The sequence below is a fragment of the Schistocerca serialis genome, chromosome 5 (assembly GCF_023864345.2).
Source record: "Schistocerca serialis cubense isolate TAMUIC-IGC-003099 chromosome 5, iqSchSeri2.2, whole genome shotgun sequence".
Classification (NCBI taxonomy): domain Eukaryota; kingdom Metazoa; phylum Arthropoda; class Insecta; order Orthoptera; family Acrididae; genus Schistocerca; species Schistocerca serialis.
In genome coordinates this window covers 72778976-72792400 of record NC_064642.1, presented here as the reverse complement: position 1 = coordinate 72792400, position 13425 = coordinate 72778976, and the positions used below count along the sequence as shown (strand labels likewise).

General features: G+C 35.7%; 1 protein-coding gene across 1 annotated transcript in view; it reads right to left on the bottom strand.

The window, feature by feature from the left end:
* Window positions 1–1808: 1808 nt before the first annotated feature.
* Window positions 1809–13425, bottom strand: part of LOC126480761 (coiled-coil domain-containing protein 43) — a 43949-nt gene continuing 32332 nt past the window's right edge. The window contains exons 3-4 of the mRNA XM_050104050.1: window positions 12175–12344; window positions 1809–7193 (exon numbers count right to left, since the gene is read on the bottom strand). Coding sequence (XP_049960007.1) covers window positions 7121–7193; window positions 12175–12344 — 243 coding nt within the window. The 3' untranslated portion in view covers window positions 1809–7120. The remainder of the gene's footprint in view (window positions 7194–12174; window positions 12345–13425) is intronic.

Below are 13425 nucleotides of genomic sequence, written 5' to 3'. Positions count from 1 at the left end.
AAACTCAGAATGACTTACCCTTTACCTGTCCTATTTTTCAGTTTCTCATTTAGCTGAAATGTTGAGAAAGGTTGCAATTTTTTTTAACTCCATGTATTGTATTTTCATAAATGTACCTAGACTTTCACTATTTCAACAGTTCAGAGGGCACAAGTTAGCCCGTATATTCACGGTTAACTTAACAAGACTATAGTAATTGCTGGAACGTAAATAAGAGACTCAATATAAAATTACAGAAGTTCTATTAATCTGTATAATTAAAAGTTCTCTATAGCAAAACTGTCACAATCTCAAACGGAAAAGCCAGTGAATTTTTACTGGAGATCAGTACACCTCTAATCCAGGTGGGTGAAGTGTGCACATAAGAAAATCTGATGGAATTCCAAGCATATAAATACTGTGTACTCCATTGAATATGGAAGGGAACCATTCTCACAATGATAATAGAACTTTTGTGCATACTTTTGTAATTTCTTGTAATCTTAGAGATTTGATTTCCAGCTGGCCTAAGACACTTAATAGGACATTCTGATTCACTTGTAGAATGACAGTCAATTCTTTACAGACAATATACAATGACTTAACTCACTTTACAGTGTTTAAAAGACTGAAGATTTTGATACTCTACTGGTTGTAATTTTTCATCATAATTTGAAACTGGCAGTGTAGAACTAGTTACTATCTTCATTTCATTTTCAGTTCTCAGTTTACACCATTGAGCTCTACATGTATAATGTAATAGTTTTAATTTCTATAATCTATATCTTCAACATGCAGCAAAGAAGCAGCAAGACACTATTCCTTTCTGAAAACTATGAAACTACATTTTTTAATACATGTAGTTACAGTATACTGAAAATAATTATTATCAGTATTCTACAAAATTTTAATAATATAAGTTTCAGACATGTATTTACATTATAAACTGTCATGTTTATTGATGAACATTTTTAAAACCATGACAATTACATCAGAAAAAACTTAAGAAGTTTTTATCTCAAGAAAATGTTTGTATATTATCTACTTGTCAAGGCATTGCCTGCACCTGAATATTGTACCAAATACTTAATAGCACCACTAGAGTAAGAATTTCCTGGACTGCAAGTGATCTTGTCTAAACAAATACAAATATAAATCCTCAAAAAACTAAAAATAATACACATAACTGCTTCTGAATTTGATATCTGCTACTGCTTTTCCCCACATTGCTAATTATGTGGAAAAGGTTAACAACAAATGGTGCCGACAGCACGACAAATTTAAAACCTGCAATTTCTATGAGCTTGTTGATTCAGCTTACAGTTTTGCAGGAAAGTAACAATTAACGACTATCTTTTTAAGCCAGCCTTGTTCAGATTTGGGCAGTGTGCACATTATGTTGATGAATTATGCATATGACATGAAGTACACAAACAATGATCAATTTGAGCTTTACAGTAACACATATTTACATGCTTCCACAACTGGTTTGACTTTTAGGGCACAGCTTGGTGTATGTACCTGAACTTACTTAATATATAATTACATGTTTCAGTCACTGACACATTAGAAATAGATAATACACCACACAGTACATACATAAGAATCAAGTATCAGCCTTCTTAAGAACTATTCAATGGCATCAAAATGTAATTGTCCTTGAAATGACAATATGAAAACAAAAGTACTCATAGCGAGTTTCTTTACTAGAATGCTATTGACAATATTTCAGAAAGGTAGTCCTTCACCCATAAAATTTTAATAAAAAAATCAGCAAAACATTTTCATTGCTCCAACACTAATATATTGTCACTTATGTTTCCCCCTCCCCCCCCTTGATGTAAGAAAAGTGTTACAGAGAATTCTCTCAATTGAGACAACTGTGCAATTTTCTTTAAATACTGCAAACTTGCTATTTAATACCCTGCGCACACATTTAAGAAGGAGGAAGCTTACAGCTTATGAAAATTGGGCTCATGTGATCATTTTCTGGAGTGCTTGGATATATCCAATAAGTCAATGCAATTTTCTACTGGGACCGATGACCTAGCAGTTTGTTCTCCCCCCTCCCCCCCCCCCCCCCCCCCCCCCTTTCCTCTTTTATACCAACCAACCAACCGTCTACTGTTCATAAAATATTTTAGTTTCCAAGTTAACAAAGTATCCACTTCTAATGAAAACAGTTCACAGAATGCAAAAACTGTTCATCAGTTGTGAAAAGCATGGGAAAAGATTCTGAGATTTACAGAACACATTCAGGAGAAGCATCTAGGACATGGAAAAAATAGGCAGGTCCACATTACTGTGCTTGTGCACCATATAGAAAAATAACTAGATTTTATCCCCTTCCTCCACCTTTTTTTGGGAGGGGGGAAATATTCCCAATGTGTGATGTTTCTCAGTTACCATGATAAAATAAATGTGATTAAAAGTGCTCTTGTTGGATAAATTTTTTCATGTACACACACACACACACACACACACACACACACACACTACAAAAATACTCATCTGAAATTCCGTCAACAAATTGTCCTCTGTGCACTGTGACTAACACATGCAAAATATTTGGTTGTCTGAGACTATTTTCTTTTTGTAAACTTTAAATACTATGGTTGACACTGATTAACACTATGAGAAAGCTAATAGGAACTGTAATACTTGTTTTGTTGATCTTGATAAAACATATTTTGAAAAAAGTTGAAGTAATTACAAAAAGATTGAAAAAGTATTACTCAACACAGTCTTTTTAAGCTCAATAAATTAAATTTTAGAAAGAAAAGAAAAATAAAATATTTATTCATTTCTAATACTAATATCAATGTTGTATGTAGTCACAAAATTCATACAACATTCATTAACCTTAGTGAGTCTTATATTTGTGTTTTCAACTGAGGGGGAAAAAAAAAAAAAATCACAGTACTGTGCTTTCAGTCTTCGAAGTTAGTAACATTATGACATTCATAACACTTATTTAGTCATTTCTCTTCTTACTTTTATATACACAGCCACTTCTTTAACATCCTACAGTTGTCCAAATAAAATAAAACATTAATTGAAAAGTATGCAGAGTAGGCAAGATTTCTTAGCTTTCTTTAAATGTTCTCCAAATCCAAACACACACACACACACACACACACACACACACACACACACACACACACACAGAGAGAGAGAGAGAGAGAGAGAGAGAGAGAGAGAGAGAGAGAGAGAGAGAGGGGGGGGGGGGGGGTGAATGTGCGTAATTTATCTCAAGAAACACACTTGATGATTCACAATCTGATGAAACACATGGCATGCTGTCCATGTTATGAAATGTCTAACAGCAGGCCACTATTGATGCAGCTACAGGAATGAAAATGACAGCCACATAATCTGACAGATTGGTGTCAAAACATGTATGGTTAAACAATAAGAAAAGAGAAAGCACTATTATTTTGGAGAAAGATGATTTTTGAAGACAAAAACATGCCAGCTGACCAGGCTTTACACAAAACATATGCAATTTTTAGTCTTTTCTGCATGCTCGTAAATTGCTCAGAGCCTCCCATATTTTATGATCTGCGATTTACCCTCAAGACAATAGTGACAGGTTTGTGGGGCAATCACTGCATGGTCATCAGTGCCCAGATTTAGCCTCAAATACATCATCTAAATGAAGTACAACCAGGAAGCACCACAGCCATGTCAGTTTCACCACAGTAATAACATCTTTACAACAATCTAATTTACATATGGATAACATAATATGGTTCAAACCTATTAGGTGTCCCTCTAAAGATATGAAAAATTAATCTTCTGTTAGAAAATAATGCCCAACAAGTACTCAGTGGACATGCTGAACGTATTTTACTAGTCTTCAGACATATGAAAAATTTAAAAAGAATGACTGAGCTACAGCACGACTTCTGAATATGAGAAAATTATGTACTGCTTGAAGGAAATTTAATGGAACGAAGTAAGACATTTAGGCGGAAGAAAATAAGTGAGGCATTTTTAATTATAAGTTGTTTCTCTTGTTTTTCCATTTTCATCCTCTACAGCAAAACAAAAATAATAAAGGGAATAAATTTAAACTTCAATGTGTAACAGTCTACAAACATCAGATGTGTATCCGCCATGTCACAGAATTTTTCTCTCTTCACAACTGAGTTTAAATTTAAATCTGTGAGTGGTTTTTAACAAAATCATGTGCTGAAACTATTTCTGTGCTCATCCATGACACTGTCGTTCTTTCATATTTCTATGCGAATTAACATCAAAAATATTGAAAACTTGAGTGGAATTTTATATGGAAACCTGGCAGACTGCTTATAAAATATTCTGTGTGTTCATATGCCTTATGATTTATCAACTGTATGGTGAGAGGTTACCTTTACATTGTTTGTATTCCACAGAGGACTGAGTATTATACTGGAATGATAAGATAGATGTGCTATCAAAAATTAGTACAGATAGCCACTTAAAAATGAATGATGGTAAAAGAATAGGCATCATCTCTCAAATTATTATTCTAATTTTAGTACAAACCCAACTATGTATACCCCTCACCTCCACAGCATGTGCATGTGGTAAAATTAGAAAAATCTTGTGAACTTACATGGTTTTTAAGTGCACCAATGTGTCTCCCACCATTCATCTGTGCCTCAGTGACCACCTATGCACTTTTAACTCTGTAACCCAATGATACTGACCAACTGCTGTGTCATCCTCAGGACTATAGGCATCATTGGATGCAAATAGGGAGGGGCGTGAGGTCAGCATACCACTCTCCCGGCCATTTTCATGACCGGAGCTGCTACTTCTCAATCAGGTAGCTCCTCGATTTGCCTTACAAGAGTTGAGTGCATCTGCTTGCCAACTCTGCTCAGTATACACAACAGTGACCCATCCAAGTGCTAGCCAAGCCCAACAGCATATAACTATTTGTTGAAAGAGTATTTATAATAAACAACTCCCTAAGCTAAACTGACAAAATGTAACACCAGGAATTTATTTTACGATGAACTCTAAGAATACTGAGTAATAACAGAAAACCGAACATTAACCAGACTAAGACTGTGATGTGAAAACATACATTTTAGTTAGTGTCTGTTCTAGTACTTACACAATTCAGAAGTTTTATTGTAAGTGTAGATATTTTCTCACAGAATTAAGGGCACAATTTTTTACAAAAATTAAGTTCAAGAGAGAGCACATTTGTAAAATAAATCTAAAATTTTATAAGTGAATGGCTTAAAGATTTTTATACCATGCTGTTACTGTTTCTACTGGACTAAAAACTTTTTTAATTAAAAAGTATAACTCAGAAATTATATTTCATACTTAAAATTATAACAATATTTAAATCACTAATGAACTCCGTGTCAATAGGATGTAGAGTATAACCTTCTTCCTTCTATGGTAACAATTCCAGCATTTCTTGACTTCAGCCACACTATCTTTTACCCACAGTTGATTTCATTAAGAATACAGAATGTAGAAAGAAATGTTCAGTCAGACTATACATTGAAGCCATGTGTGATTGTTAAGAAACAACTTCAAATTATTAATAGATATGTTTAAAAAGATATTACCTGTTTAATTTTTAAAAGTAGAAACGTGTTAGTCAAATTTACTATTTCCATTCATAAGCATTTCACAAACTGAATCCACTAAACAACACACAAATTGTGAGAAGTATCATGCAATACATTCCTTCCCTCCTTCCCATTTTTAAATTTATTATACACATCTGCTTCTCCTTAGCTTCCAGGTTATCAATTTTACAAAAATCTTTCAAACAAGTAAGTATACATTTTCCACTACCTCCAGTGGGTAGAACAAAAACTTCTGATAAAAATTTATATTACTGCTTGCAAGAAGAACAGTAATAGTATAATTGCTAGTTTCAAAAACATCCTTTACTACAGACATAAAAAACAATTTGCCTTTGGAAGGTTTGAGTGAATTTTGAATTTAAATCTGCAGATGAAGAGCACTAACTCACATTCCTCCTCAGTAACTTTCCCTTATTCACTCCCCCCACTAAACCTTACAACTGCATAGATGCTAGAGACACATGTGCAACTGTAATCACCCCCAAAACTAAAAACAATATCAATGATAAAAGCTGTATTAAAAAGACACAATTATATAATACTTGTAAAAAGCGTACCTTAATCACAAATCATTAGTTTTTTTATGTAATTTGTTGGCTTTCATTCAAAACAACACAAATAAGGCATGATTTATGCAGCCAACAAAAACTGAGGGAAAATTTCTGAAACTGAGTCTCACTATGGGTACGGAGTGTGAGTGTTTGGGTATCTGCATCATCGTGTGTGTGAATGTGTGTACTACCATTGGGAAGAGAGCTAGTGCTCAAAAGCTAGTGTGAACAGTATTTTCTGTTATATGTTCCTGTGCTCCGTCCAGAAATTTTCATTCTTGTTATACACAGAAATTGTTTTACTGATTGTTCTTAAAAATCTTATTACCAGAAAGGGGCTCATTTTCTTATAAATAATCTAAATATAATTTGAATACAATAATTAACATACAACTTAATTTTATGAAAGGATTACCATGCATGATCCCCATAATCCTGACATCATGACACTTTTACTTTTCTAATTACTCTCAATTCTTCCAACACGAGAAATTATAAGACAGACAAGTGATGGAGATTCTAGCAGTAATAATTAGCAACAATGGCGATAAAAGTCAACAACAGTAATAAAAATATTATTATTATTAAAAAATATGTAACACAGAAAATGCTTCTCACAAGTATTGAAATCCACTACAGGAAATTACAATATAACAATGTCTGATACGGAAAAGGTCTTACTACAACGAGGGGGGACAAAAAAACAAACAGTGATTGAAATGTCACAAAACTGATGCACTTTATAAAGTCAATTTTATTTCACTCAAATGTCTACTGCAGAGACATCGTCCATTTGTGGCAGCCACTCATGGCATTGTAATACCCCAAGCTGTGCCCTCACTAATACTAATGTGGACATCCTAAAAGGCAGCTGAGATAAAACAGCTGATTAAGGATACTGTAGGTACTACAATCAACATAACTGATCCAATGGCAATAAATTAACACAGCACAACACATACAATGTAATTTGATGTTTGAGAGATCTTGCTATCTTCGTCTCTCCCCCTTCTGTGTTTTGCGTTTCTCCTTTTTTTCTTGTTGAATTTGTTTCTGCTTCTCTCTGAAGGAAAAAAAAATGTTTTAATGCACATGTGTGTACAAATAAGGCCAAAAGAAATACTTTTTAAAGAAAATCCCTAAAGTTTTGTGTTAAACATGCTTTGTTTACTGTAACTCAGAAAGATTGGGAAGTGCCATTATGCTCGTTTACCAACCATTCAAGCTGCATACATAGTATTTTTGAGAGGATGCTGCAGAATGTGAGAAAAAGAAAACAGGAGTGTGATACAAGTACTTTTATTTGTCACTAAGTAGAAATTAATCTCAACCCACTAAATCAGGGCTGCCACACCATGTGTGGGCCACGACTGAGATTGTCTTGCTTTGCTTGTTCCTTCCCGGAAGTACTCGGTACAGTGTGGTTCCATTTAGTATTGCACAGTTCCTTTTTTGATTGGCACAACTCTCTTCAGTTCAAGGGAATAGTAGTGTCAGCCATGTTTACCTTTCACTATTTGTTCATGGTATGAAGGACATTCACATGTCCAGTGGATGTTTGCACAAAAAGAGGCAGTCTGGCAATCTATCATCACAAGCCTTTAAAAATGAATGGAAATGACAACATCTATTGCGCAGTCGCATAAGTGACCGGTACTGCTAATTTGCTATGTAACAATATTATAATGTCATACAGAAAGAATTTAAGGATTTAGTTGACAATGAAAGAGCAAAAAATTACAACAGTCAACAGAAGGGATCGATATATCAAGAAGCACTTTGTGCTAAATTTGCAGGCATACAAGACACGAAACTGGTGGTACGAAAAGTAAAATTTCTGAAGTAGTACACATTATTCCACTGTCAGCTACAATAGTTTACAATGGAGCTGAACAAACAGTATGGAGACAATACATTATTGCATTATACATAGGTTAAAAATCAAGGTTAAAACTCACTGTTGTAATTATGAAGAAAATGGGATTGCAGGAATGAAAATTAGAATATCTGGAATGGATGGCCTATCTCTCATTTTAAGTGGCCATGACTGCAAACTGCCCACAGTAAGATACTGCAAGACGAGAAACAACTTCTTTCTGATTTGAACTGGGTGCAGTAAAACAGGGACACAGTTAAAAAAATCTCGTTATTGAATGCGTACATTCTGACTAACACAGTCCTGTTCACTAAGCCCACTATCATTAAAGAAAAGAGGAGGTTGAAGGTGCTCCTGTGCATGTGTACGTGTAATTGACTGACATGAAGATGCAAGAGAGGCTCTCCAACATATATGGATCGAACTATTCAACAAATGCCTGGTGCTTAGAAGAATTCTGACCCAATGTAGACACTTGATAATAAAATTTCTCTACAAAGGTAAAGGATACCCAACAGACACAAAAAAGTACATAGCTTTCGGCCATTAAGGCCTTTGTCAGCAGTACACACACACACACACACACACACACACACACACACACACACACACACACCTGCAGTCTCCGAGAGCTGAAACTGGTAGTTTCAGCTCTATGAGACTGCAGCAGTGTGTGTAGGTTGCGTTTGCGTGAGTGTGTGCGTATGTGTGTCTACTGCTGACAAGGGCCTTAATGGCTGAAAGCTATGATTGTGTGAATCTTTTTATTGTGCCTAGACAATACTCAGTTCAAGATGTTTTCAAAGATAATTACACAAAAAAATCAAAGCCTGCGTGGACAGTCACCTCCTATAACCACAAAAGGGCTTCAGATCTGGAAGATCAAAACTTACAGCAGTCAGGCTTCTTCTAAACAACATCAACGAAGCACCATGAAAGAAATGTTCTACACAGTGTTCATAGACTTTACCAAAGCCTTTGACCTGCTGGAAAGAGATCTCTTAGTCCAAAAACTGGAAAACACAATGGGAGAAGATGAGGGTATGGGGAAGAATAATCAAGTCACTCCTCGAATACATCACAATATCAGACAACCTCTCTTTTTCAAACCTCATTTCGCAATCAAACAGAGTCTTACAGAGTGACCCAATGAGCTCTTTGCTGTACATTCTTACCACTGAAGAAGTAATGCAAATTGGAGAAAATGAAGATGTATACATATATGCATACGCTGACGACATAGCCATAGGACCAACAGATATACAGAAGCTGCAGAAAATCATTGAGAAAATAGATAAATGGTGCAGTGAAAAACTACACAAACATAACAAAGACCGAAATGGTGATTTTCAGAAAAGGAGGCAAAACACCCAAGAATGCGGAAATCAACATCAGGACAAAAAATGAAAATCTCATCAGACTTCAAATCCTAGGAGTGACACTGCAACCAACAGCCAAATGCTTCACAAAACATATAACAGAACGTGCAGCTCAAGCAATAATAGCAATACAGGACATCAAAAACATCAACCTACTCAGTCTAGAAACTGCCACGAAATTATTCAACGCAAAAATCTTGCCAATCCTGGCCTGCGGGTTGGAGGTTATATGGGGGGCCATCTGAAAGAAAAAAACCTAGAAACAGTAGAAAAGGTAAAATCAACTTATCTAAAATGGGCACAAGGTCTCTCTCAAAGACAACAAGATCTAGACTAGTGTACCTGATAGCGAGAGAGACATTCCTAATTGAAGACATCAAATTTTGATATACGATGCCATACACCACATCAACTGAAGATTATGGAGGATAAACGAGAAAAAGTATGGGTGGAGTTCTATGGCACCAAAGCAATGACGAACCACTCATTGACAGCATCAAACTTTGAACTGCACAGGTCTTAACTAGATTATCTATTCATGGCTTTCATTATCTAATTTGCAAAAATAAAAACTATCACAACCAACCAAAACATGTGTATGCGAACTGTTTAACAAACCCTGTGAACAATATCACATAGAACTGAAATCTATAAATGAATATGCAAAAATGTAAATGTAAAATGTTAAGCAGTAAGTGTATGTGGCTATTTGGCTACAATTTTCTTAAATAAAAAAATAGATGAAAGGTAATTCCCATTTTAATAACAAATCATTTTATGTTAAAACTGTCCTGGATGTCTACACTGCTTTCCTTAGGCACAGTTTCCACATCTCCATAATGAGTCTGCAAAAGTGCTACAATATTTCGATCGACATATTTGTGGAAAAGATGTTTTTTCAACTATGGAACTAAACAAATCAAATCACAATTACGATTATTACAACTATAAATTACATTCCTTTCCATGATAATGTCTTCTTGCTTACATTCTGTCCTTCAATTTGGTATAAAAATTGCAATAATCAAGAACTGATGAACTTCTAAAAAAATTCTGTATTACAAACTTAGTGTTCTGTTACGAAAAATCAAAGTAACATCTAGAGATTCATTAAGCTACTTAGTTCATTCCTCCCACTTCCACCACCACGCAATTCAGTTCAGAAAATTGGGACTTTTAACTTACCATATGTACAAGGTTTCTCCCTTTGTGACATTTACTGAGGTCTTTCTTTTCTTTTCTCCTTCTCTAATGAAAATTTCACATTTATATAATATTCCCAATTCGATATGTCAAAAATTTTGCAATTATAAGTACCATTATTACACTCTTGTCATCCTGCCATCAACAGTGGTTCAAATCTATTACAGACAAGTGGAAAAGCTGTCAAATGTGGCATTTTACCCACTCTTGGCATGTTAACACTTATTAAATAACTAACTTCTGAATTAAACAATGGAAAATCCAGGATGGAATGTAACAATACCAGAGAAGGAAAGTTGCAACTCACCATATAGCGGAGATGCTGAGTCGCAATAGGCACAATAAAAAGATTGACACAATCATAGCTTTTGGCCACTAAGGCCTTTGTCAGCAGTACACACACACACACACACACACACACACACACACACACACACCTGCAGTCTCTGAGAGCTGAAACTGGTAGTTTCAGCTCTATGAGACTGCAGCAGTGTGTGTAGGTTGCGTTTGCGTGAGTGTGTGCGTATGTGTGTCTACTGCTGACAAGGGCCTTAATGGCTGAAAGCTATGATTGTGTGAATCTTTTTATTGTGCCTATTGCGACTCAGCATCTCCACTATATGGTGAGTAACAACTTTCCTTCTCTGGTATTGTAACTTCTGAATTACATCTCTATTAAGACTATTTATTTATAATGTCCTCTTACATGTAAAGATTTTTTTACATGATAAGACTGATCTGTTTATGTCTTGGCAGAATCCATAAAACACCTCTCATGTCTCTCCCTCCTGCATTCCTAGCCAGCAAACCACATGCCTCCCTCTCAGCCACTAGCTACCCACCTCCAACCCCTCTCCCTGCTTTCTGCCTCCCTCCCACTAACCATCCATCTGGACACAACCCCCAACCCACAGAGTCCACCTCCCAAACTGCAATCACTCAACATGTGTCCAGACAGAACTGTGTAAAGGCACAATCCGATGTGTGTTTCGTCTGTTAATTTGTGCTCTAGCTGGAGAAAGGACCGATTCCGAACACTAGCAAGTTTTCTTTCTCTTTTGTGAGTGCCTGTCAACGATCAACAGTTCTGCCATTCAGTGGGTGGTGTCCTTTGCTCCTAAATTATTTATATTCAGAAACAATTATGACAGCTCAGCTCAATTTTGGGAATACACTGATAAGAGTACAAACATCAATTTTAACCTTCACTTGAGCTTCATATATACTCTCACTCCTTCACTGAAATTGTTTCTCCGTTTTTATAACCGTATTCAGTGTAATTTTGTTTCAATCCTTTTGCTACAGATGGTGCACTGCAAAATACATACTTCCTGTTTACAATAAGCATTTTACTCTGATAATTGTTCAATAATGACCCAAAAATTGAAAACGGTGGGATACAAGGTGAATTATTCTCGCACACATTTTTCTTGATATTGTGGTTTACATTATAACCAAATCTGGCATTTAAAAGTGTCAACTGTTCTACTTGAAGAAACCATTGACAACAAGTGAATTCAGATCTGCACTCTGAAAATGCTACATACATTCATTCAATACATATTAAAGGGACCAAACAAACTTACCTGTCTTCTCTATCTTTTTCCTTCTTTTTCTGACTTTCCAGTTTTGCTTTTTCTCTTTTTTCTTTCTCAGCCTGCTGGACGACTGAGGCATTAGTGTTCTTTACAAGTCCATTCTCTTTCGCTTCAGCACCTCTGTCACCATCATCCTCATCATCGTCTTGGTCCGACATCTAATATTGGAGAAAACGGTTTACTTAAAATCAGAAAATGGTTTACTTAAAATAATTACTTTAATATGGCGAAAAATTCTTTGCTGAGCCAATGAAATGAAGAACTTTCACAAAGTCAGTTAATGTAGTAACATGTTGTAGTAATATACAAGTTTCTTGGTATGATTTCTACAAGTCAAATACAACTATCAGTCCATGCCAACAAAACAAACTATCATAACACAATAAATTGTAATGGGAAAATCATTTCACATGTTTCGAACACAAATATATACAGTGTGATCAACTTTAAAATAGAGTATTTACTGATACCACTTGCTTGGAGGAAGAAAATTACACATTTATTAAAATAAATCAATTGCGTTCTTCCATCATGACACTGAAGCAAATTATTCAAATGTACTGTCAAAAAAACTGTCACCACACTATATACCAATGTTACTTGCATAAATTCAGATAACGGCACCGAGTCGAGCAGATGCGCAAAACTATAGGCTTATATCTGACATCGATCTATTGTAGAATTTTAGAACACGTTTTTTGCTCGTGTATCATGTCATTTCTGGAAACCCAGAATCTACTCTGTAGGAATCAACATGGATTCCGGAAACAGCGATTGAGAGAGACCCAACTCACTTCATTTGTTCATGAGGCCCAGAAAATATTAGATACAGGCTCCCAGGCAGATGCCATTTTCCTTGACTTCCGGAAGGCATTCGATACAGTTCCGCACTGTCACCTGATAAACAAAGTAAGAGCCTACGGAATATCAGACCAGATGTGTGGCTGGACTGAAGAGTTTTTAGCAAACAACACAGCATGTTGTTCTCAATGGAGAGACGTCTACAGACATTAAAGTAACCTCTGGCGTGCCACAGGGGAGTGTTATGGGACCATTGCTTTTCACAATATATATAAATGACCTAGTAGATAGTGTCGGAAGTTCCATGTGGCTTTTTGCGGATGATGCTGTAGTATACAGAGAAGTTGCAGCATTAGAAAATTGCAGCGAAATGCAGGAAGATCTGCAGCGGATAGGCACTTGGTGCAGGGAGTGGCAACTGACCCTTAACATTGACAA